The sequence below is a fragment of the Lissotriton helveticus genome, chromosome 4_1 (genome assembly GCF_964261635.1).
Source record: "Lissotriton helveticus chromosome 4_1, aLisHel1.1, whole genome shotgun sequence".
NCBI classification, from domain to species: Eukaryota; Metazoa; Chordata; class Amphibia; order Caudata; family Salamandridae; genus Lissotriton; species Lissotriton helveticus.
The window spans coordinates 1,346,481,730-1,346,509,353 of record NC_136063.1 but is presented as its reverse complement, the minus strand read 5'-3'; the positions used below and the strand labels follow the sequence as shown (position 1 = coordinate 1,346,509,353).

General features: G+C 43.7%; 1 protein-coding gene across 1 annotated transcript in view; it reads left to right on the top strand.

Annotated features, from left to right (window-relative positions):
• LOC144829104 (cadherin-9-like) overlaps nucleotides 1-27,624 on the top strand; it is an 836,522-nt gene that overhangs the window by 614,938 nt on the left and 193,960 nt on the right. Inside the window, exon 5 of the mRNA XM_078687908.1 lies at nucleotides 18,353-18,520. Coding sequence (XP_078544034.1) covers nucleotides 18,353-18,520 — 168 coding nt within the window. The remainder of the gene's footprint in view (nucleotides 1-18,352; nucleotides 18,521-27,624) is intronic.

Sequence of the window (27,624 nt, the reverse complement as noted above, 5' to 3'; positions counted from 1 at the left end):
TGTTGGGTGGCACACTATGCTAAGCACAGATTTTTAGCTTGTGTTTTTAAGCCACACCCTTAATTACATTGGCCACACCCCTTTGAGAGTCCCCCCTTCAGTTTTTTCATCCCACTTAAAGCCATGGAAAGTTTTGTTAAAACCAGCACACATGATTAAAATACCATTGCATAAAACGTGTAAGCAGATTTTCTGTCTCTCACTCTTCCCCCATTGAATGCAATGAAGTGTGTAATTACTATTCTAACCCCACATGTTTTGATAGTAGGGTAGGTTACTTCTACTTTTGGTGGAGGAGGTTGATAAACCATTTGCTATAGCTTGTAACTTGCATTACCATAAGACAGAGGTCTTCAATCTGTGGGGCACGACCCCCAGGGGGGTTGTGGAGTCCTTGGAAGGAGGTCGCAGATTCCCCAGCTTCACTTGTCCCTGAAAAAAGACAGACCTCCTACTCTGGGAAGGCTAATTTAGATCATTATCAGCTGCTTTGCCTGCCTGAATTAAAAAGGCAAATGTGCCTTATCAGGTGATCTGCAAGTGTTAAGGATGCTTGGGCGCAGTCTGGCTCATTGTGATGACAAAGATTTGTTCGGCTCAGTGACGGTCATCCAGTGACATCGGTGAGACCAGAGCTGAGGTGCAGAGTGAAGACGGTGCTCTTTGCTGTGCTGACAGATCATGGTGCAGGGATAGTGCCAGTTGTGGGGAGCTGATGTTGGTCGGTGCAGACTGTGGTGTGGGATGGACGGTGTGTCGAAGACTTGCGAGCAGTGTCCCCAAGCCAGGGTTGCAGTGTGAGATGCAACAGTGACCTCTGCGGTGTCTTCAGGACACGGAGCCAGTGACAGAGCCAACCTCAGAGTCGGTGGCAGAGTCGGTTGCTTTCACCCCTCTGTGGCAAATGAATCCACGGTTCCAGAGGTAGGTGAAGTCTTTGCAGTCCCTTTGACTTCAGAGCAGGAGGCAGGCTCTACTTCAAGCCCTTGGAGATACTCAGCAACAAGTAAAGAAAGTTTAGTCCAGTCCTTTCACTGCCCAAGGCAGAAGCAGCAACTGCAGGCCAACCCAAGAAAGCAACAACACAGCAAAGGGGCAGTACTCCTCTTGGCAGTTCTTCCAGCTCTTCTTCTTGGCAGGGTCCTTGATTCCAGCGAGTTCTAAAGTTCTGGGGAATGGGCCCCAATATTTATACTCAGTTTCTCTTTGTGCTTTTGAGCAAATAATGTCTGTGCCAAACCCAAATCAGTTCCATCTTCTCTGGTCCAGCTTCCTGGCAGGAGGTGGTGACAGTATTGTCCAAGGCAGACCAGGCCATTCAGGTGCCAGGAAATATCCTCGTGCTACTATAAATACAGCCCAGTTCTATTTAGCACAGCCCTGACTCATCCAGGAAAGGCTGGACACACCGTCACCCCCCAGTGGCTGTATGATGAAAATGCATATCCCCAGCCCCTGTCACTCCAAAGCCAGACAGTCAATCCAGAAACCCAGCAGAGAGACACAGGATGGCTAAGCAACAAAATACCTACTTTCTAAAAGTGGTATTTCCAAACACAGAACATAAAAATCATCTTTACTAAAAGATTCATTTTTATATTCTGAATTCAGGCATGCTAAACACATTTCTCTATCTTGGCCCAATGGGAATATATGCTTGTAAGATGTTATAAGTAAACTCCCATTCTATCCTACAGTACAAATAGTCTTTCCATAGTGATATTTGATATTTTGATATTTATGTGTATTTATAGAGCGCAGACATTCGCTCCGACAGGAGCATCTTGGCGCTAGGAAAGCGTGCTACGAGTACATGAAGGTGGAAAAGGATGAAGGAAAAGTGAAGAAGCTGAAACTAGATGGCTAGAGTGAAACATGAAACACACTGTAATTCACTGCCAAGACAAGTCACACGCACCAGTTCATGCCCTACCTTTAATATACATGGCATCCTGCCCACAGGGGTACCTTGGGCCTACCTTAGGGGTGACTTACATGTAAGAAAAGTGAAGAATAGGGCCTGGCAAGTGGGTGCACTTGCCAGATCAACATGGCAGTTACAAACTGCATGCACACACTGCAGTAGCAGGTCTGGAAACCCTTTTCAGGGCACCTTTAATGAATGACACAATCAGTGCTACAGGCCCAACAGCAGCATTTGATTTACAGGCCCTGGCACCCTCAGTGCACTTTACTAGGGACTTACTAGTAAGTCAAACATGCCGATCATGGAAAAACCATTCCTTAATACAATTTACAATAGGAGCACTTGCACTTTAACACTGAACAGCAGTGAGTAAGAGCACAAGGACACTAAACCATAAAAAAAAAGAGTAAAAACTTGGACGTCAGAAAGGAAAAAAAACGGGGAAACATGCCAAAAGATGCCGGGTTTAACAGGCGCATTTATGGTTGTCGATAGTTGTTGATGAAGAGTACCAGTTTCTATAAACTTTTGTCAGAAGGGGGTCCTTATGCCTAAAAAGGTTTAACAAGGGGGTCCCAGCATCAAAAAGTTTGAAGACCTCTGACTTAGGCTGACTTAGGCCTGATTTAGAGTTGGGTGCTTGGGTTACTCCGTCACAAGTATGTTGGGTATACCGCCCACTGTATTACAACTACCATTGGATATAATACACTTGTAATATGGCAGATGGGATATTGTTCACTTTTGTGATGGAGCAACTCATCCGCCGAACTCTAAATCTTGTCCTTAATCTCTCATTGTGATCAGGCGCTTCCTGGTTCCTCATCACATTGAGATCCAGGAAACTCCTGATATTTCGGGATACTGGCATGGCAAATCTTGCCTGATTGCTGACAGCTGTCAAGGTTTGGAACCATCAGGGAAGCCCTTTATTTGCTTTGAGTGTATCACCCATCACCCAACATTTTTAAAAAGCAAAGTCTCTTGAGAGCAACTTAACTCCGCACAAGCAAAACTCTGTTGTGTCGTGCTCTCCTCCTGAGAGTCGACGAAAATAGCCCAAGCCATTTCCCTTTTCAAATTCTGTTTACAGAAATCTTTATTTTTAGTTCTATACAGAAGTGGAGCAAAGATGATGCTAGCCTGAATGCTTTGCATTGTTTGTATGCTGAGTCATGTAGTTAGTGTGTGTAGTAGTGTTTGCAATTTGTAATCATTACACATAAGACAAGGAAAATACCATTATCAATGATGTCACTAGTGTTGTTACATAACACAGTACCGTTGACATGAGAATGACATCACTAAAGGTGCAAGCAATATCTTTTTCCCACATCTGTTTACAGTAGCAATGCACCTTTGTATCTGTACATACCAATTACAGGGACATATAGAGACCGAATGTGTGAAGGAATTATTCATTGATCTCAGATTGTAATGATGGACCAATGGCAAAGCAGAACACACTTTTGTCAGTGAGGGACCTGAAACAAATTGTTTGCCATGCCTGAAAGTTCGTTTGAGAAGGAAGGATTTTTTTTGTAAAATGAAAGACAAAATTTGGTTGGTCTTGGTTTTATCTATTGTGCCCCGTCTACGGAATCATAATAACTAAAGTTGTTTAAGATGAAAGTGACTTAACTTTATTAACTTAATTAAATGACTTAATTCAAAAATATTGCTTTAATAATATTTTCTGTCTACGTAATCTATTACTCAATATTCTTCCCAAACCCAAACACCAATAGTGCTCCCATTTTCCCTAAAATGGTCTATGCTTAAATCTGTTTCAGGAATGATCGGAGAAATGACATCTATTTTCTCCTTTTAGAGAAAGAAAGGAAGTGGATTTTGTTTGTAACTTGCATGAGCGCTGAAAGAATTGATTGATTGGGTCAATTGATTCACCTGTATTTCATCACATGATATTGTGTAATAGATGTTCTTCAATCGTAAACATAGTTTTTACTGACAAAGACGATTGCAATTTTATTTTTTATTTACACTTTTTGCTTTTAGTTTGTAAATAAGTGCATAAATCATCAACCCTTTTCAGTACGCTTTCCACTTACTAGTGAGTCCTCCTAGAGACGTTTTAGGGCATGGGCAAAGTGGCAATTGCCTAGTGTTCCCACCCTCCAAAAGGCCCCTGGGAAGCTGATCTTTATTTCTATATATATCGCTCCTGTCTACATATCTCGATCTTTCTCCTTTTCTTTTGCCTTTATCTACCTCTCACTCTGTCTCTCTCGCTACCTAGTGCCAGTGACCCCACGTGAGAAAGTTTAACCAATAAGTCAATAGTTTGTGGCACCATGTGGTCCTAATTTAGCAGAAAACGGTAATAACATTCAGTTGTTCCTAGGCAAGCCACATGGGCTTGGACTCGAACTATGGCTTGTCTGGGGCCTCAAAATCCTACGGCACTGTGTAATTCATCAAAGTCATTTGATCTAATAGCGGATTCCTTTCTCCAGGATTCCCAATAAGGCCACCATCTTCTTTCGCCGGCCTGTTGCAGCGTGGTGGTACCTGCATGCTCCAGCATGTTGGAGCAGCTTTAACCGGTTATCATTCTAGCCTTTAAACATCCATTACAGTTCCATACATTTTGGAAGTGTTGCTTTTGCTTTCCAAGGTGGCTGAGCTGGAGTGATTTTTTGAATGACGATTTTTTATGCCGTGCTCCGGGGTTTAGGCTGTTATTCAGTCATTGACAGGTGAAAGTTTGATAATCCTTTTCTTTTGATACCTTCAGTTTCTACTATAAGTAATTATAGGTTGATCAGTGGCACCCCAAACAGCAGCTGGAATATTTGGAGTTGTTAAGGTTAAACATAAATCTATATTTTGATTTATTTGTAAGTATTATTTTGTTTCTCCTGATGTACATTATGTCACAGTAATCTGCCCAAATTACCTGATACGACGGTCATTGGCCGCCGTACACACTTTTCTGATTCGTATCTATTAATCAGAAATTAGGCATGCTGCTATGATTAGTTTAGAGCTACAATTGCCTATAGCTTCGGTGATATTAACATTCGAATATACGATCAGACAAGATGAGATGAAAAATGATTAACTCGTGGGCATTCAGAACATTTTACTACTGATAAACTACAAATAATGCGAGCATTTGAATAGTTTTCTTGTATTCATTTCTTCTTTTTTTATTTAATTATACCCAACTATTAAGTTGTGATTTCTAAGATTGTTTTCATTGCTTGTAATGACTTTAAAGCTGGTTATTGGTTTGTAGTATTCTGCAAAATAATTTCCACTGTTAATGTTCTGAAGAAGCTGGTGTCCATTTTGCCATGGTGGCAGGAGTTCTGGGCCCTGTGGGTGGCTTGTCCAGAAGACTGCTTCTTGTGAGCTCCGAAGGTGGATATTCCACTTGGCAAGAGCCTGTTACATATTGTCCTGTGCACAAGGCTGGGTGATGTTTCTGACTGTAAGCGGTGCCCAACACCAAAATAGTATCGGGCTCTGTTCTGGGACGCGCCTAAAAACTCTTGAAAGTAAGGAGACTGGGCACAGGGCTAGTTAGTGTTTATTCCATGAGTTCAGATTATTTAAACCTAATCTGAGAGCTAGGGCCTCCGCAGCAGGGGAACAGAATATAGAATCCGGACACAAAAAATACCTCACACCCAGGTCTACCTGCCCATAGCTGAATCCTGTACTCTGTGTGCGCCATAGAAGTAGGGAACTTTTGACTTTATGTTTGGCCACCAATTAATTGTAGAAGCTGGTAACAAAAAAATATGTTTGTATGTAGCCTCTGTCACTTTCATTTGACTCATGAGCTCATAAAGGTTCTACTTCCTCATTGCTGTTGTTACTTGTGATTTTCGTGGATTATTTAGGTTAGGATAAACAAATCTCGGGCTAATTAACGTGGGAAAATAAAAACATTGGAGGAAGTAATAGAGGACAATCCCCTGCTAAAAAATAAGTGCAACGGAAAGCTTTAAGGGCAAAGGCTTACAGTAAGGGTGACAGTGTAATAGAGGCAAGTACCTAAAGAAGACATGGGAATGGATTACATTAAAGCAGGGCCACTGGAATTATGCAGCAAGAGGGGTTAAATTATGGCGCAGGGTTAAGTAAATCATGCAGCAAGAATAGAGAAATTATGTGCACGATGAGGTACGTTTTGTAATAATACTAATCATTATTTCATAATTTGTATACTTGGTAACACTGTATGGGCATTGATTGCACCTCATTAGTACCAATGTAACCCCCAAATAAAGCTTTACTCAACAGAAAGGTGATTAGTCAAGCTTGTCAAGAGGCTTCTGCTGCGTGGAAACATGTGTTGCTGCATTTCAACTTTTGAACAGTTTGAGCTAAAAACTAAATTTAGATTTTGTTAAAATCTGCAGATTATGCGGCTAGTAATGGCAAATACGGCAAATCTATATGTATGCCAAAATCGCTGTGGCCACACAATCGCATAATTCCAGTGGCCCTGCATTTAAGGGATGTATATCGGGGATTGTTCCTCATAAAAATATAAAAAATCCAGAGGTAAGTGTTGAGGGTAAATTAAAAAAGGTCAAATGTATCAGTTGAGTGAAGGGGGAGTAAACAAGGAGCCTACGTGTAGTTTATAAGAAACCATAATTCTGAATATTCCCTACAATAACCCAGTATGTGTGTAAAAGTGAAAGAAAAAATATAACTCAATAATCACTCAGAGACTCTTCGTTACGTTACGTTACGTTAAAATTATTTGTACCGCGCACTTTCACCAACGGTTTCATGGCGCTCTTGACAAGTACAGTGATCAAGGGTGGGGGGTTATTCAAAGGCAGACTGGAAGAGCCAGGTTTTTAGTAAACTGCGGAAGCAGTCATAGCTGGGACAGAGACGAAGTGTAGGTGGCAGGGAGTTCCAGGTGAAGGGGGCCAAAACAGAGAAACTCAATCCGCCGTGCTTTTTGCGTTTGAATTTGGGGACCACCAGGAGGTTGAGAGATGCAGAGCGAAGAGCTCTGAGGGGGATGTGACGTGTCAAGGCGGATGAGATAAAGGCTGGGGCTGCCTCGGAGAGGGCCTTAAAAACTGAACATGCCAGCTTGAAGGTGCAGCGCTTGGAGACCGGGAGCCAGTGAAGACTACGAAGAAGGGGAGTGACATGCTGGTGTTTAGGCTGGCGAAAAATCAGGCGGGCAGCCTGATTCTGCACCAGCTGCAGCCGGTGGAGGTGGCATGCGGGAATCCCCGCATACAGCGTGTTGGCGTAGTCGAGCCTGGAGGTGATGAGAGCAATGATGACTTGAATTAAGGCATCCCTGGTGAGAAACCTACTGATTTTGCGTATTCGCCTGAGATGGAAAAAACAGGATGAGGTGACCGAATTGATTTGTGGTCTCATCGAAAGGTCTTCAGAGATAATCACCCCAGACTCTTCACTGTTCTCTCAGGGGTAGGTGCCGTCCCCAGGGAGGTTGGCCAGAAGGTGGAGTTCCAAGGATTAGTGGGACCCCCCACAAGTACAAGTTCAGTTTTTGTGGGGTTCAATTTTAGTTGGCTGTGATACATCCACTCTGCAATAGTCAGCATAATGGACTGAAAATTAAGACGGGTGGAGGGAGAAGAATCAATGGGAAAAATTAACTGAAGATCATCCGCATAATTGAAGATTGTGATTGGGGAGTTGCGGAGGGACGCTAGTAAGGGTTGCAGATATAAATTAAATAAAAGAGGGGATAGTGCAGAGCCTTGGGGGACACCATAGGAAAGGGATGTGAGAGGTGCAGAGAAGGTAGACAAGTGAACAGCTTGTGAGCGCTGGTCAAGGAATGATCTGAGCCAGTTAAGGGCCACCCCCTGAATGCCGGCATTGTGGACACGGTCGATCAAGATGACGTGATCGACCGTGTCGAATGCAGCCGAGAGGTCTAAAAGGACAAGGGCCTGAGAGATGTTTTTATCGGCACCTTTCCTGAGGGCGTCCATGACTGCTACTATGACAGCCTCAGTGGAATGGAGGGGTCTAAAGCCGGCTTGTTGGGGGTCCAGGAAGGAGGATTTCTCTATAAAGGAGCTCAGGCAGCGGGTGACATAAGTCTCCAGGATCTTGTCTAAGTAGGGAAGGAGGGAAATGGGACGATAGTTACTTAGAATTGTGGGGTCCGCATTAGGTGTTTTTAAAATAGGTAGGACAGCCGCTTGTTTGAAGGAGCGAGGGACCTCCCCAGTGGCAAGGGAGTTATTGAGTAATGCCAGTGGGGGGCCCGGACAGGCAAGGAAAGCTTCTCTCAGGATCAGAGGGGGACAGCAGTCGTTAGGGGAGCCTGAACTAACTTTAAGAAGAAGAAAGGAAAATTCCTGTAGGGAAATTGGAGAAAACTTCGACAGGGTGTTAGGGTTCCTGGGGGGAAGGGAAGGAGGAAGAGGGGATGCAGGGGTCGGAATATTGTTTTTTATGGTTATAATCTTATCAATAAAATATGAGTTTAAAGATTCGCACAGGGTTTGGGTGGGTTGAGATTGGCGGGTAACCCTATCAGGCAGGGAAAGCTCATTGACGATTGCAAAAATGTCCTTGGTTTTCCTGTGAGAGTCCATTATTTTTTGAGAGAAGTAGGCCGTTTTAGCTGTCAAAATCGATTTTTTGTAAGTTTTTAGAGAGTTGACATAAAGGAGTTTGAGCTGTGGGTCATAGTTATGGCGCCAACGGCGTTCAGCTTGCTGCAAAGCAAGTTTCTCCGTTTTGAGTTGGTCCGTGAACCACCGTTGAGCGTCGTGAGGGCGCTTAGCTTTGACATTTTTATAAGGGGCCACTTTATTGCTAGCAAGACGGAGCCATTCGTCCAAATGATCGGCTTGATCATTTAGCGAATTCAATGGCAAAGGTGCAGTGGAAGCCAAAGTGGCGTGAAAGTCAGGTAGATTTGCTCTTTTCCAGTTACGAACGAGGAGATTCTTAGCAAGGGGAGGAGGGCATGAAATATGAAGATGTAATTGGAAGGAGATAAGGCTGTGATCGGACCAAGAACAGGGAAGAACAGCTGGAGGGGAGATGTCAAGGTTGGACGTCCAGACTTGGTCAAGGATATGGCCTTTATAGTGTGTGGGGGAATGAACATGCTGGGAGAAATTCATGCTAGTTAACAGGTCGGAAAAATCTAAGGAGGATTGACTTTCATGAGCAGCAGACGGCCAATAATTAAAGTCGCCAATAACCAGGATATTGGCATGATTGATCGCGAGTTGGGCAATAGAATCGCTGAAGAGCTGGGGGAAAAGAGGCATGTGTTCAGGGGGCCTATAAACAATGACACAAATGAAGGACGACTTATCTGAAGAGAATTTAAGAGCTAAGCATTCAGTCTTAGGGATGGATGTCACAGTGATCTCAGAGAATTTGAATTGGGAGCGAATAATAGCCGCCACCCCGCCGCCCGTTTTTCCACCGGGGCGGTTGGCTTGCATAATATAGTATCCCGTGGGGATTGCAGCGAGGATGTCAGGACCTGAGTCCTCGGTGATCCAGGTTTCGGCTAGGAGAAGGATATCGATGCTGCTCTGGTGCAACAGTTGAAATATCTCGAGCTGGTGGCGAATGAGGGAGCGGGTGTTAAGGTAGTAGATAAGTAATGAGGCGGAGATCGGCGACAGTGCTGAGGAGGGGGCCTGAGGAGAGTCGTGAACCGAATCAGGAGCAGGGAAATCGGAGGGAACAAAAATGCCGCATTCCTGAGCCGCCCGAACAGTACGGGCGGGGATAGGCCCTGAAGTTTTTAGTCTTAGCAGGTCGGTGGAAGAATAGGAGAAACATTGGGCATTACGACAGGGCCCTGGGCCCGGTCGGCCGCGGACGGGCGCAGACGGGCTTGACTTGTGCGCGACTTCGGCGCGAAGTTGGCGCTCCCGCTGCGCTCGTCCACTGCGCTTCCTCCATACCGCCATTAAGTACTAAAGGGGAGGGAGCACTAGACCGCTAACCTGCGAAGATTCTGTGCAGGGCGGAAGTGGTGTCACTGGCAGGAAGTGACGCTCCTCGAACTGACCCTCCGCACAAACGGCACAAGCCGCTTGTGATCAATCCTCAGTACAAAAGCATCTAAGCCCTTTTCACTACTGACAGATGTTTACATCAGGGTTGATGTCAGGATTGTCAGAGCAGGTCCGAAATACATATACTGCGGAGGCTAAATCAATCCTCACTTTTTCCAATACTACCATGGTAATGGGAGTGGGGAAGGGATTATATAAAGAATTATAGCTTGGTAACAGTGGAAAACAGTGATGTTTTACACCGATGTGTTCTGAGTAACATCAAATAGACAACCAGAGTGAAGCACAACCGGTCTATGACATCATTCAGAAAGCCAAGGTGAAAAGCATCCCCATTATTCACTTTTACCCATCTATAATGTTGTGTACTATATTACCCCTATATTACCTGTCACATCTTTCAACTGCAACACAGGCGCAGAGGAGTAATGGTGAAGTCATATATAACTTGGCCTCTCCACCCTGTCCCACATTTCAAAATAAATACCTGGTTTCCTGCCAACCACCCCACCAGCCTTTTGCCTTCCTTCTCCAAACTGAAGCTATTTTCTCTGCTGCATCAGAGCAGAGATCCCGTGACACACTGAAAGCAGTGCTTAATTTGTACAACAAAATTAAGTGCTAGGGCTCTCATTAGGAGACCACTGCAGCTTCCACCACACATTGTCCTGCTATGCTGCCAATGATAGTAACAACACAACTACTAACCATCACATTCCTATAAGCGTGAACATTCAGACTAATTCAGTCCCCCAAAGCTATAAGAATGGCTTGGGTGGCAGGTAGTAGTCATTTTAATAGCATTAATAATGAAATGTTGTTGTGCTCAGCTCTCAATTACCTAGACAGCTCCACCTTGTAAAAGGATGTCCTCAGCACTGGTGCTTAAAATTAATTGCTGGTGCAGAGCACTGGAAACCACCGGCTCAAATTAGGCACTGATGACAGGCTTTCTAAAAGTCCTGTTGTTGGACTTGGCCTACAGGGTCATCCCAGAACGTTTTGCCTTCCTCCTGTATTTTTTATGACCTGTTGTTGGTGGTTTTATGACTCTGTGCACTTTACCACTGCAAAGCATCCAGGGATTCCTGCATACATAGCAACATTGGCACACAGTTTTGGTTTCCTATATTTTTACATCATAACTGTGAACATGCTGATTTAGAATATTTTATTCACATTAGTGGCTCGCAATGAGAGCCATACATAACACTATAATATTTACTTCTACCTAGACAACTTCAAGCCTTTTATTAAATGTATTTACTCTATCAACATTCCAATTGTTTCTCTTTTGACCTTTCTTTGCAATATTGTGATGGTTTTATTTATATTACTTATTCATTAAGTAGTAAAAACACAAAGGTGATGGAGTAACCAGGGAATCTTTGCCAAGCAACGCCTAGGAGGACGAGTAGAGAGAGAAAGTATTGCATAAACATTGTACGACCTTTGATATAGGCTGCCTCAGCAGGTGCCTAATGAGCAACTTATGACATATTCGGATGTCTTCAAGTAGGAAGTTCTGTTACTATGGCACAAAGCAGAGAATGTTTGGTTTAGAAATTGGGTAATTTTAGGATGTACAACATTACTTGTGATTTTCTCCTTGTGAGGTATGTTTTCCATAGTGGTATTCTGATTGGTGGCAGAGTACAACACTCTACTTGACGAAGACTACCTGAAAATTAGAGGATGCCTTTCAATAGTTCAATGGAAGTTTTGGAAAGTCTGCCAAGGGCAACTTTTTCATCCTCAAAATGTGAAATGATTAATGCTTGTACCCCTTGGGAAAGCCCTTGTCTGGTATAGGATACTTGATTTGCTTGGAACGAAAAGCATGAGCCATCCTTGAAACCTCTTACATTTGTGAACTGAACATTGAAATTTCGGAAGGTGATCAACATCCTACTGTGCTCAGTTTCTATAGCTGATAGTACACGACTTTGGCAAATAATTATTAATTTAAAAAAATCATTAGAGCAGTTTGCATCTAAATGAGGATCTGAAAGTGCATTATTGGCATTCATAAGTAGACATTTGCTACCTAGAGAAGAGCTGTAGGCCACAGGTGAACGTGATCTTGGATATGAGGTGAGCTAATAAGCTATGACTCAACCTGTTTAGGAATCATATCATGAATCAGATGAATCACAAACTCATAAGGAGGCAAGAGACTCATGTAAGCGAGAGGAGAGAATTCCAACCTGATGAGATGATCAGTTTTCCTCAAGGGATAAACTTTATGGTAAAAGCCTAGTGAAGTTCACACCCATTCATACGAAATGTCTTCATTCTTCTGTCTAAGTGATGACAATTCTAGTTATCTTATGTAGGACCTTATCTGCCCATCATCAGGTTTAAGCAGATCAAGAATTCCCTCTAGCCCTATCTTTTTTCTACTTATTTTTCATTTTGATATTTGTTTTTTAAAACTCTGCACTGGAAGGAAGCCTACTAATTAGACCAATTATATGTAATCTGATACCATGCTATATATTTGGCTGCACGTTATTCATAACTGGCATGTTGTGAGACAGATAAGTATGTTTAGTGTCTTCTGCCTGTTTTCCTATTGTTAATTTAAATCATGACAGAATAGCATAGCTTAGAGCAGCCATTTAAATCATGTCATGTAGTTTTTAAGTTCATTGGCTACTGATTTTTATGCTGCAGAAAAATATCCCTTGTTAAAGAAATACAATCATGCATTTCATTTCTAGGTTTTAATTGACAAATACAATCAAAACTAAAGTCAAAGCTTAAGGAGAAACTGGCCAAAGAGTCTAATGATGACACCTGATTTCAATTACCAACATGACAAATCATCTGTCTGATCCATATCAATGGGACCTGGGTGAAAAGGTATCCGGCCTCTTTTATCCAGGTTCAGCTGAAATGGATTTGCTGCTGCGGAGAAGCTACAAGTGGAAGAAACCTGTTTCTTTAGCCCAATGAGATTGCACCTTCGGTGGATCAGCTCGGTAGGTTGGTCCTCCAGCGATCTTGAAGCAAAAAAGTTTTCTTGCTCTACTGAAGGATTTTGACTTTTATTTTTGAGATTAGCCTCAAGGTAAAACCTCTTGCTGGGTTGAACCTGGTTGGTGCATACGACGCATGCTCCATCGCGGTCAGCCGGAAATCGCAGCTAAGTCCCGGCGTAACATGAAAAGTTGATCCGCACTGGTGCCTAGTGCCTTTAGGAGCTATTCTAAAATTCATATCTACAGTTTTATTGGATTTTTGATATTTTAGTGTCATTTTGTTAATTACATTAGTCTCTATTTCTATAAATTGGATTGGGATTTTATTTTGTTGTATTTTTCACTTTTTAACTTTTTAAGTACTTGTAAATGCTTTACACATTTTCTTAAGTTAAGCGGGCAGATCTGTGCAATAGTAACCAATAGTTGAGCTAAGATTTAACTTACTTAAACCATTAACGGGACCTAAAAAGATAGTGCCTTTATTCCTAGTGGGGCCCTGAATGCGGTTTGATAGCACTCTGTGGCATACTTCCCTAAACACCCTGTTATTTGCGCCTAAAATGGCGTTCCATGAGAACACAATCTCTTCTACAAACTCTAAAGCAAGTACTGAGGAAGGAAATAATCATGCAGTCAAGAGAAAATTATCTGGAATCCTTTAAAACCAATGCACACAGCAAGCTAGTTATAGGAAGCAACATGCCCACTAAGCTACATCAATATTATGAACTTGGTGGTTTATGAGAGATAAAATCCAATGTATATGCCTTCACTTTGGACTATTTGGTGTACGAACAGTAGCACAACTCTGGAGATACAAAAGGCATAATCTGGGCTTGACATTTTTGTGACTATAAAAAAGATTCACTCACTCATGGTTGATTCTGCTGTGAGGTTTATGTTAATGGTTATGATAAGTTATTGGTAATCATTCAATTAGGTGCACCAGTAATGATGGAAACAACATGTACTCTCATTTCAGTTTATTAATGCTTAAAAAATACCATAAATCATTGCTCCATATAACAATTATGAACATTAAATTCATTTAAAAAAATAAACACAAATAAGCCCCCTTCGCCAGAGGCTCTGGCCTTTAATTTCATGGAAAGTCCAGTAGGCATATTTCCAGGGTGTCACAAATTACACTGAATCAGCGGGCAGCAGGCCAACACAGCACAGCAGTTAGCAGAGTGGCAGACCCTCCTACAGCACAGCAGCTCTTCTTCTTGACAGAATGTCATTTGTTCCAGCAAGTTCTGATTTGGTGGCGTAATGGGTAGAGTACTTATACCCAGTTGTGCCTTTGGAGTGAGGGAGCACTCAAAGAGGTCTTTGAAGATCACAAGGCCCTTGCCTTTCCTGCCCTGCCTTCAGACTCACTACAGGGGGGAATGCAGCTCTATGTGTGGTAACAGGGACAGCTCTTTTCAGGTGCAAGTGTCAGCTCCTCCCTCACACTTTATCTCAGGGAGGCCCATCAACCTGGTGATGAGCCATCAGAATGTGAATCTCATTTCCCAGCTCCCTTTTTGTGGGACAGTCTAGAGGGAAGGCACAGAGTCCAGCTGTCACCCAATCCAGGAGTGTATTCGGAGACAGACAGAGGCACAGAATGGTCAAAGTATGAAAAAAGCAACTTTCTAAAAGTGCCATTATCAGACTTACAATTTAAATCCCAACTTCATCACAAGTTTCGATTTTAAAATGTGAGTCAAGAGACACCAAGCTCCAAACCTCTCTGTCTTCCCAATTGGAAAATACACTTAAAAGATGTTTTAAGGCAACCCCAATGCTAACCCATGAGAGAGATAGGCAGTAGTGAAAAACAAAATTAGATTTCTTTTTCACTTCAAGGACATGTAAAACTCGGAGATACATGTTCTATCTTTTAAATACACCTCACCCTGCCTATAAGGCTGCCTAGGACCTGCCTTAGGGGTGACTTATATTTAATAAAAGCAAAGGTTTGGGCCTGGCAAGAAGGTTAACTTGCCAGGTCGAAATGGCAGTTTAAAACTGCACATACAAGCTCTGCAATGGCAAGCCTGAGGCATGTTTACAGGGCTATTAAATTGGGCGGAACAATCAGTGTTTCAGGCCCACCAGTAACATTTAATTTACAGGCCCTGGGCTCATACTGTGCATGTTCTAGGGACTTAACAAGTAAATTAAATAAGCCAATTGTGGATTAGCCAATGTTTCCATGTTTTGAGTACAGAGCATATGCACTTTAGCACTGGTTAGCAGTAGTAAAGTACCCAGAATCCTAATGCCAGCAAAAATTAAGTCAGCAAAGCAGGTGGTCAAAAGGAAAAAAGTCAGGGGAAACCATGACAAGGATGCCAAGCTTGAGAGTTTCAATATTAGGGTGCTACAAACCATTTGTCTGTTGAACTATCTACAGTTTGTTGAGTTTTCTATGGATTAGGACCTCTTAAAGTCATATCATAATCTAAACTACAGGGCGATTACAGTAGCACAAAAGAAAACATGGTGGGATGATACAACCCCACAATGTATCAGGGACTTTTGCTTATATAAAGCAGCTGTGATGATAGGGATACAGAAAGCCTGATTACTACAGTGAAATTGTAGCAGGTTTGACCTGCCGAAATTTAACATTGTGATTTTTATCATATCCATTATCTACCAAGTGTGTCAAATAACCACACCATTTAATTGCAATCCGTTTGTAAAAAGATATTTGCACAGGGAATTGCGTTTTACTAGGACACTGGTAACCGGCCCCGTAGGCTGGGAATTTAGTTGGGTGTAGTTGAGGACAATCACCAAAAGCAAACCAGGTATTACGGTCAACATTCCCACTTGATTCTTAGGAAGGAGAAAACCTGTATGGATTTGAAAAAAGGAAAATGTCCAATCCTAGTGGTAAAAATGAACTGTAATGCCCTTGAGTTCTCCATTCTTCTGTTTACACAATCAACTTGATATACTCGAAACAGAATTGGACCCATTTGTGCAGGGGTCCCATATCTATTTCCAGCCACAACAAATGATTTACTGTGGGATCCTTTTCTTCAAGCTACGAGTCTGCTCTCTGGTATTAAAACCTTCTTTGAAGTTTAAGAATGTGTGGCTTTACCCACTGACTAAATTTTAACTAAGATGAAAAGCCTATTAACTAGCGTTAGACTATTGCGTGGCCCCATTCCGCACCTTGACGATTTTCAGTATTTTCAATCTATTCTTTTTCATACTTTACGTTCTTTTTTCTCTACTGTGTGACATTCCATCCTTCATATATATATTTCTTAACTGACTTGAATTTGACTTTATAATCCCCACCGAGACCAGGAAGACCGTCACCCAGGCCCTCGTCACCAGCCGACTGGACTACGGCAACGCCCTCTACGCCGGTACCACCGCCAAGCTCCAGAAGAGACTCCAGCGGATCCAGAACGCCTCAGCCAGACTCATCCTCGACATCCCACGAACCAGCCACATCTCCGGGCACCTGAGAGACCTTCACTGGCTCCCCGTCAACAAAAGAATCACCTTCCGCCTCCTCACCCACGCACACAAAGCCCTACACGACCAAGGCCCGAGCTACCTCAACAGCCGAGTCAACTTCTACGCTCCCAAACGCCACCTCCGATCAGCCAACCACGCCCTCGCCGCCGTCCCCCGCATCCGAAGAGCGACTACAGGAGGAAGGTCCTTCTCCCACCTGGCCGCCAAGACCTGGAACTCCCTCCCGACCGACCTGCGCCTGACCCAAGACCACCTCTCCTTCAGGAAGAAGCTGAAGACCTGGCTGTTCGAGCAGTAGCGGCACCCCCCCCCCCCCAGCGCCTTGAGACCCTACGGGTAGGTAGCGCGCTCTATAAGTGTCAATGATTGATTGATTGATAAGTTCTTCCTACTATCTAACAGTATAATTTGTGTTCAGTTGTTTTACACATCCTACACACGATTTCTGTGACACCCTTGCTGATTAGGCATAGCTACCAAAAGTGCGCCAAGATGCTCCTTACTAAAGCCAGTAAACTAATAAAAGTTCAGATTATCTGGGTCTTGTAGAAGCTGAGATATAGGTCACTTCCAAGCTGTGACCAACCCCCCCACCCCCCAGGGCCAGTCATTTGATTTTCTAATAACAGTAACTCAAAGTACACTCACAGGCCACTCCGATTTATAACAGACACCAAGGGGATTGTTTATGAGAGCCGTGTGTCCCTTTTGCACCATGTAAAGTGGTACATGCCAGACAGAGGACTCTCATAATTGATTTACGAAGCTACACACAGCCTCCCTGCGTAGCTTTGCGTGGCCTCATAAATCATGAGTAAGGCGATTCAGCGCAAATCACTGCATCACCTTACTCTTCGGGAGGCGTATGGGCGTTGCCTTGGGATTTCCCACACCACACCCATGGAATATGACGCTGCCCCAAATTTACAAAGTGATGTACACCTGGGGAAGTACCAAATCCTTACGTCTGCTGAAAAGAGGCATAACGAGGAGAAATTAATATATTTCTCCTTGTTTTTTCCGTTTCCATGTGTGCTGCTGCAGCACACATAGACACATAGAAAGAGGAAAACGCCTTGTAGGATTGTTTTTGAGCAGAAATGTGCGCCGTCGTGCACAAAAACCATTCCTTATGCAACAAAGGCACCCTTGCACCATGGTGTATGGCAGCCTACATTGGTGCTAGGTTCACAAAACACTGCCAGCGCAGGTAGAAAGGACACCTTAAAAGCGGTGCATTCCTGCCTTTCACTTTGCCGTAGGTCAGATCAGCAAGGTGCCTTGCTGGGCTGCCCTACATCAAAATGCCACAATTGGGGCCCTAAGTGTGTAGCAAAGAGTAGATTTTGAGGACAAACTTCATCGGAATGAGTAAAAAAACACAAAAACAACCTTAAAAAGGTGCTTCCTGTCGTGTCGTGAGTCTGAATTATATATTGAGACAGTGGAGATTGATCACGTCCATTTCATAATTAAAGCAAATGATGGGTTATAGTCAGTCGATAACTCATAGATATGAAGCAGATTGAACACGTCAAGTGAGGGGTTTTGCTAACCAGGACCAATATATCAGCGATAGAATCGTGACATTAAGAAAGCTTTTACTAGTGAACGTCTGCTTGAGCGCGGCAGAATACCTTGTTTGAAAATCGAGGCCTGACTGGCAAGGCTGCTCGGCTTCTGAAAGGGCACGCGGATTAATATAGCAAATGCACTCTCTAAACACCAATGATAAAACATTGTACTGTGCCTCTTTGGTAATGAGATTCAGTCGTTTCAGGACTGAAAGGCTTATATCAATACACCTTCCTTTCTGCTTGTTCTGGATTTACATCTGTGCCGTATTTCTCACATAAATCCCTATTTAAATTCTGGTATTAAAATATGTTCTTTTCTTCCCTCCACAGGCATAATCAAAACCGCTTTGACCGACATGAGCCGCGAGAACAGGGAAGAGTACCAAGTGGTCATCCAGGCCAAGGACATGGGCGGCCAGATGGGGGGATTATCCGGCACCACGACCGTGAACATCACGCTGACCGACGTCAACGACAACCCGCCTCGGTTCCCCCAGAGTAAGGCCTGTTTAATAGTCCTGCTGCGTGCCAAGCCTCGTTCGAAGCGTCACCTCGGCCAAGCGCCATCTGTGGTGTGGCACTCTTTCAAAAACACTGAGGTGCAGCAATTCACGTTTGCTGGCAAATGCTGAGAAAGGCATACTCCAGCAACTGTGCTCAAACAATGCCTGGATGATTCGTCTGTATTTAGGGAAAATGCGCGGAATTTGTATTAATCGCTTTATTGATTATTTGCGTTTCGTGCGTTTGGAAATGGACAGCAGTTTAATTGGCTGGATGTATGCTGTTAAGGCGGCGTGATTACTATTTTTCTTTCCGCTATGTAGTTTGCAGTTCGTTGAAGGCCTGGCAGGGAAATGTTTAGCTATCATTTAAGGTGGTTTCTATGACAACAGCATGTCGAGATTGACTTCACGATACACTGTTTGCATCTTTTATTCTGGCTACAACTATTTTCAAATACGTTCATCTGTTTATTGTCTGTACACTTGATATATGTTTACACATCTTTCAGGGTATGGATGACTTTCAATGTCAGCAGGGCTCGGCGTGCATTCTATAGACACTTTGAAAGCATAGGTATGCCAAATCTGAGCACTTGGTGGCTCACTTTCCACACTCAAGTGGCATAGGACTTGTTCTGTAAAAAAGCACAGTGCAATAAAGGTTTCCGGCTGGAAACAGCACAGCGAGACAGAATGTTATTCTGATTTAAAGAGCGAAAGAGTTTTTATCAAGAACATATTATGAGCGGGGTGTCTCTTGTCCGCTTAAAAACATAATTACAGTTTGAAATAAAGGACACGCAATAGCTTTGATTTTTCATATGTTTTCAGGAGGGCTTTATTTGGTCTGCAAGGATGTAACCTCATGAATTACTAGTAAAATGGTTTGTCAGAAGTGGCAAAGGGCATTAGTTCGAGTTTGGTGGAGACGGTAAAACTCAGCAGATGTTCTATCCACCTTATTTCCAGTTCCACTTACTATAATGCGCTTGTGATGTGGCGTATGGGTCATCCGCTACGTTTTTGAAGTAGTACCGTGTCTACCAAACTCTAAATAAGGTTCTTTGTTACTCACTGAGCCACCTTTTCAGGTACATGTGTCCATCTTTTTATAAATTACGTAACATGCATGATTTCTTTTCTATTCCCTCAAAAAATGCAGCTGACCTCAGGGACGGAGTGCATTTGAGGTATGGAAACATGGGTTAGCAAATGTTATTGCTGAATAAATGTGCCTTCATCACGAGATCAAATAAAAAGAATAAACTTTAAAGCAATAATTATCCAGGGAAATAAGTAAGATGTGTTTTTTGGACAGCTAATATACCATGCTTAAATCTGTATAACACACTTGTTCTTACCAATATTGACCTTGTTCAGGTTTGTGACAAACATGTCACTAGCAACCGGCAGCGGTAATGCCAGGGTCAATGGGAATCCATGATGGTAGGGTGCTGAAATGTTTTCTCTTGCATCACAGTTAAGGTAAATGTCGTTCTTCGCCGTGAGGGGAGCGGCTCCACAAGACTCTCTATTGCCGTGAGGGGAACGGCTTCGACGTTGCGGATGCCACCGTGAGGGGAACAGCTCTCCCTCAACCCACCACCCAGGAACTACACTACCCAGCGACCCCGGGCCGGCGCACTGACGCCATCTAAAGCGCCTGGAGCCCCAACATAAGTGCTGCTGGTAACCCGCAGGGCGGGACGCGCCCGCGGCGTCCGGGCCCGTCTAAGCCCGCCCGAGACCGACTCAGGCTGGGCTGGGCCACCCCTCTTTTCACCACCTCTCACCATCTTCCATCAGACTTTAGGGTTCTACAGAGTAAACTTCTAGATTGCATGTTATTTTAAGATCTGAGGGGTGAATGCTTCCTCCAGTGTACTGATTTACACTAGCTGTTTTTGTCACAGGATTGAGGAGGTCAAGATAGTAATCATTTATGGGAAAAAGTACCGCCCCCTCCCGCGCACAAGCCCACCCACTAGGCAGAAAGCCCCTACTCGAACTCCTACTATTCAATCTACTGCCCAACCAACCGCTATCGATGGAATGTTGAAACAAGCAATAGGAGCTGTCTCCAGTGAAACAGAACGCACTGAGAGATGACTTTCTTTAACACCAATGCTCCCAAGTATTACACAAACCATGGAGCCACAAGCCCCCGACTAACCTCAACTAACAGTTGTCCCCACCATTTTAGAACTATTGCCTGAGACACCCCAGTCCTAAAAACTACCAGCAGGATCAGGGCGGGTGGGGGGGGGCAAAAAGGAAAGGAGCCCCCCCGGAAGCCAATTGACCGTAAGGGACGTAATTCTTCAAAACGCACTCCAGGGGTAGAGTTACACCAACTGCCAGGGGACTATATTCCTGATGAAAGTGGTAACAAAACTTCTGAGCCCCCAGTATGGGCTCCCCCCCCCCCTGATTTTTGTGCATCCTCCTCTCTTTTCATAACACACTGAACATTGCCATTATTAATATTTATTGTGGCCCAGTGAGGTATGTGCAAACCTCACAGAATAGATTGTCTGGCTACTTGCTTGTACACCTTGCCTGTGTTCACTCATGTAATCATTGGTAAGGATTTCAATTGTCACTTTGAGCCACTAAATGGCATCTCCACCAGCATTACTAGTGAGGAAGATTCGGCCTGGTTAATCCCTGAATGTAACATCTATCAGGTAAGGGGCTGGACCTCCCTAGGTTTGCAGATGAACTCTCTTATTCTTAGCCACTCACTTAGGGCATGTAATGGTCAGTTGCCTTCCGACAATGCGGGCAATTTTACCTATAACAAGATCGGGCATACATCTATAATTGATTATATCCTAGTAGATATCAAGTTATGGAACAGAATCATTGACTTTTCGGTTAAGCTCCGATGCGAAAGTAACCACAACCCGTTGGTGCTAGAAATAAAACTCCCTCACCCCACCTGTCACCTGAACACACTTAAACAGCCTGCCCCAAACCTAATAACAACTAAAGGAGGTAGAAGAGTACGCCGGGGAACCTTTGCACAGTCACCTGAAAAAGTGGCCACACTCTATAAACAAATTATCCCCTTTTTAGAAGTCGCATTTAGAGTAGCACTAAACAGCGAAGGTCCTGAATCCTTTTTGAAATTAAGCAAGAGCAACCAGGATATGTTTTTAACATTGGCAGAGTTCTTTTATAATGATCAAGCCAATAATGGTACTGACCCCAAAACGAAACATCTCTGGTATAATAGAGCGTGCAGGGAGGCCAAGCGCGCTCTATTACTGGGGGTCAAAGATAAGGACAACCCACGTATCAAAGAGTCCAGGGCACACTATAAAAAAATCCTAGCTGAAGCTAAAACAATTTGGGAAATAGACACATGGGAAGCAATAAAAAAGCCTTAGACACCAGAGATATGAGAGGCTTTTGGAATCTAGTGAAAACTGGTAAATTTGAAGGCAACTCTGCAATTGAACCAAATCTGGGGGAGGAAATCTGGAGATCCCATTTTAAAAATGTATATTCAAGGGCTCTGGACGGAGATGTAGTTGAGAGGGAATCAACAATGGATAAAATCCCCTTAGATAACAGTGCACACCGTGCTCTATAAAAGAGGTAACTGCAGCACTAGGAAATTGCTTCCAGCAAAGGCACCGGGGTTGAATAGAATCCCTGGTGACCTATTTAGAAAGGAACAACTAGTGTGGGCACCTTACCTACGGACACTATTCAACGCTCTCCTGCAAGGGATGGCGTTAACCTCGACCTGGGCAGGTGCGGAAATCATCCCTGTGTTACAAAAAGGCTCCCCGCTCAATCCGGCAAATTATCGTCCTATAAGCCTTATTGATGTGATTCAAATGATATTTACCCGTGTTCTCCTTGCTCGATTGCAATCATGGATAGATGAAAATAACGTATTAACACATCTGCAAGCTGGCTTTAGGACCAAAATCTCTACTATTGACCAGCTTTTCAGATTGCAACGGATCCACTGGAAAACAGTAATCCTTGAATGAATGATTGAATGAATGTGAGTCTTATAATGCGCAAAAACTTAACCCCAAAGGGCATCAAGGCGCAGATAACAGACAGAAAATCATAACAGAGCGAGAGGGTGATATAGTCATAATTAATTAATTAGTACACCTTGAGGGTGGTAGCCTTTATCTAACCTTTGTGGATCTTAAATCCGCATTCGATATGGTGCAGCGCGACCAGCTATGGGGTCTCCTATATGATAAGGGAGTTTCAGCCTATCTATGCCATCAGCTGATGCGTTTGCACCAGGACACGTATGCGAGAGTAAGATATGGTAAGAAAGGGGAATTGACAGCTCCCTACCCTGTAGAGAAAGGGGTGAGACATGGTTGTATGTTGGCCCTGACCCTGTTCTCCCTCTTTTTGAATGGCCTAATTGAAACCCTACTGGCAATTAAAGATGTAGACTCTCTGAGGTTAGCAAAGCGCAAAATACAAGTGTTAATGTTCACGGATGATACATTACTACTGTCCAAGAGTCCTATGGGGATGCATCGGGTTCTGGAGGAGTTCTGCAAATTCTGTAGGAAAAGGGATTTGGAGATAAACCTCCAAAAAACAAAATATATGTTGTTCCACCCTAATACTAGTGACTGCCCACACTCTTTAATGGAAGGCAGTCCCCTAGAAAGGGTGTTTATTTTTGATTATTTGGGACTCACACTCAATGATAAGATGGATTGGGGACCCAAGTAAAGAAAGCTAACATACAATTGACACAGTCTACCTTGGGCATCCTAAAAGTATATAAAAACTGCACCCAAAAAGTGGTAGGACCGCCCTTCAGAAATTTACAAAGTCCAGGAAAGGGGTGCGTCAATTTATGAAGCTGAACTCTAGGGCCACTGCCCATCTAATATACCATCTATTACAGATAATTCCTTCCTCAGACAGCTTTTGGCCCTTTCCAAAAGCACTCCTCTAACTCCGCTAAGGATGGACATGGGTATTGGCCCGATTGCTGATTTGATCGCCTCCCGACCAATTTTATTTTGCCATTGATTATGGTGTACCCTATAGCTTCTAAATTATAGGGAGGAACTGAAGGACGTTATGTCAATCTTGGGTGCAGGGAATATTCCATGGCTATCCTACATTAGAAGTACATGCCATGCTCTGAGGAGGGCATACATATGGCTAACTCCTGAAGAGACCTGGCCCACCATCCCTAAAAAGGCCCTATCTCTTCCCCTCAAAGAACTTAAATTTGTACAATTATCCCAGAGCATTAACTCATGCAGTTTGACCTCCAGGTTTCTGGACGTCAAACAGCAATTTGAATAATTGTGTTTGCAGGGCAAGGGCACACCCGTGCTTCCATTGCATGCATGCCATACAAGAATGCGTCAAAAACTGTAATACACCATGCCTGTTAGAAAAGGCCTACTCAATGCAGGTTCCTATTGCCAGTAGCAATATAAGAGCAGAGTTTGTAATGATTACGATTGCCACCTGTGGAGAGGCATTGGTTTCTGTTTACAGTAGGTTTCAAGCACAAAGAACATAGTCTATGCTAGTCCATACCGCACATGCTAGAGGAATGTATAGTAACAGAGAACCAGAAAAGTTTCAGTTATCAAACAGTGTACAATTCATCTAAAGCTTGAGGACCTCTACCCTCTATTGTTGATAGTCTAATGATTGTATTTGAAGTACAGTGGAATAAAATGGGTTAATTATCCCAAAAATGTCAACATTTTGAAGCCTACATTTCAGAAATGCTATTCAAGTGTGAGACATCTTGCTTAGGTGTGACACAAATGAAAATACTTGTGCCCAGATTCATAATCTCACATATGTGAGAAGAAGCTTAATCTGCACTTGGTTCCAGTTATACCTGTCATTTTTGGGGCGGTATTCCTGCAAACATTTTGCCTACACTCCTACTAGTTGTTTAATTTGTTTTTTTGGGAAGGGTTGGTATACACTCGTATGCATCAATATGTGTGGAGTCGTCTAACAAAAATAGTAAGCCATCCTAAATTGGATGACATCATGTAGAAATGTTTCTACAAAACATTACACGATTTCTAGCATACAATAATCAACTTTATAAGGTCTTTGATGAAAAATCCCAAAATATTAACAAGCAAGACACCAATGTTTTAATTAGGCCATAATAGTCCTTTTTTAAGTAAATTGACAAAACTCTTGTAGAAGATAGTGGGGCATACTATCAAAAACTAGCGATATTTATCGCTAAATGAGCATTGCCCCCAGCTACAAATTACGGAAAGACTTACCTACACTAAGGCATAGCCTTAGACTGGCTTCGCTCATTCCTGACTAATAGATCATTCCGAGTCTCAGTACCCCCTTATTCTTCTCAGACCCACGCCATTGGTCAAGGGGTGCCCCAGGGCTCGGCCTTGAGCCCACTGCTCTTCAACTTATACGTCCAGCCTCTAGCTGCGGTCGCCAAGCTGTGGGACCTTACGATAGTCTCTTATGCTGACGACACGCTAGTGGTCACCTTGGCGAACGGTTCTTCCCCCTCAGCCTCCAAATTCAAAGACGGCATGACGGCAGTGGCCAATTGGATGGCAGCCAATTGTCTACAGCTAAATGCCGGGAAAACGGAGGTTCTGTTGATGGGCAAGCTCGTCAATCTATGGAATGAGCAGTGGTGGCCGGTAGCCCTGGGAACAATTCCATCCCCAAAAAATGTAGTGAAGAACTTGGGGGTCATGATGGACTCTTCCCTTTCCTTTCAGGCCCACACAAAGCAGCTAGCCGCTTCGTGTTTTGGCACCTTGCGAGGCATAAGACCCATTCTAAAATACTTTGCCCCCTCGGTTCGCCAATTCATTGTGCAAGCAACCATCCTCTCACGTCTTGATTATTCGAACTCCCTCCTTCTGGGGCGAATAAGGCAGAAATTATAAGAATGCAACGCATTCAAAATGCTGCGGCTAGAGCTCGGGTGGGCTTGCCGCATTTCTGCTCAGCCTCCAGCACTATTCAAAAACTGCATTGGCTCCCTATTGATAGACGCATTCATTTCAAGACACTTTGTATTTCTTTTAAAATTCTGAAATGCGCTAGTCCGGCCCTGCTGAGTAACCTGATCTCACATTATGTTCCATCACACCCTCTCCGTTCAGCAGAGCTACACTTAGCGACGGTGCCTAGAATCAGGCTTTCCAGGACAGGTGGTCGGGCTTTCCGATACCTTGCGCCCAAGCTCTGGAATTCCTTCCCGGTACATATCCGCGCCATCGATTGTCTGTCATCCTTCAGAAAGGCCATCAAGACCTTCTTGTTCCCTTCACCGTAGTCTATCTCCCTATCAATTTCTCTTTAGGCTGTCCCACATTGTTATCGTGTCCTCATGTGGCAGCGCCGGGACGCCCCTTTGCTGGGGCAGCTGTGCGCTTTACAAAACGGATAAGATAACATAACATAGCATAACCACTGCACTGACGTGCAGGAAGGCGGCACTCCGATACACAAACACACCCTCCACATATGCGTGCAATATTCCTCTGCTGGGCATTCCGCTTGCCGCTGGTATCCTCACACAGCGTAAACTGACAACATGGACAGACTCTGGCATAACGACGGTGGCAGACCTCTTTAGCCACGAACTCCTGATGGATCATGACACGTTCGTCCACGAGACGGGTGCACCACAACACCTATTTTTAACACAAGCTGCTCTCCTACAATACATAAAAAAATATTGGGCACCGCGGGGCCAGGAACCCAACCAAAAGAACTGGTGAAAATGGTACATTACATGGGGAGAGGACGGCACTTGATCCGCTGGATATATCATGGGATCAGCGCCCACACCAGGATGAACCTAGACTCATTGCGTGTTATATGGGGGAGGAGATAGGCAGGGAACTTTCGGATACTGAATGGGCAAACATTATAGAGCACCCCAAAAAGGTTTCCCGAAACTCGAGATTCAAGTTTATACAAACCATGATACTGCATCGAGCCTATCTGGCCCCAGGTCGGCTAGATAAAATGTTCCCCCAGACGCAACACTCATGCCCATGTTGCCATGTCCCGGGAGCGGGATTATTGCATATGCTGTGGACATGCCCCTCACTAGTAGAATATTGGGTCAGGATCAGAGAACTTACTGAAACAGTAACACGCCTTACATTACACGGTACAGTGGAGGAATGCCTACTGGGCTTACACAAACGCAGATCTAAGCACAAGGTACAAGTTTGCTTCATTGACCTGGCGTTACTCCTGCCTTGCAGGAATATTATGATGCGATGGAAATCCAGCAGGCCCCCTGAGATACACAAATGGCACACGGAGATGATAAAATGGGGTAGTGCAGAGGGCGCAGCGCTGCGAAGAGAAGAGGCGAGGGGACCTCGTACAACACCGATAGCCCTAGAATGGGAGGCAATGCTGGAGGCGCTCAAATTGGAGGAATCTAATGTGTTAGTTTGATGTTTGCAATGTGTGTATAGATAATTGTCATTTGCCCACACCTGACTGTCCAACGGATTATATTGATGTGTTACGCAGTTGTATGCAAAGCAATTTACTTAGACTGCAAATGTACAGATACAGATTTTGCTTTTGAAATGTGACCACAGTTATTGAGGGTGGGGGGAGGATTGTAAAAATGTATTTCTTTATGTTCTTTATATTTACCCATTATGAACCACTGACATGTATTACATTGTTGTGATCATAGTACCGATCATATTTATGACGTGTGATGTACTTACATGGCCATTTTACAAGATTATGAACGGAAATTAAAACTCAATAAAATGTGTTTAAAAAAAAAAAGAGCATTGCCGGATTTTATCGCAGAGATAACGTGCTATTAGCAACGTTTATCTCAAATGCGATAAAATTTCCGGTGATAGTGGCTCAATGCGTGAATAACGCTGGAAATTCAGCGATATTCAGTCATCAACGCCAATAGGGTCTTAACCTGAATATCCAACTCCCATTGGATATGCAGGTTAAGAAGCGGTCTGAGCAGGCGTTAGTTTTTGGCGATATTCGCGCTTAGCGCAATTTTTTTTATTGCTGTGCCTGTGTTGATAATAGGCGATAGCTATGATAGCGACTGCTTTCAATCGC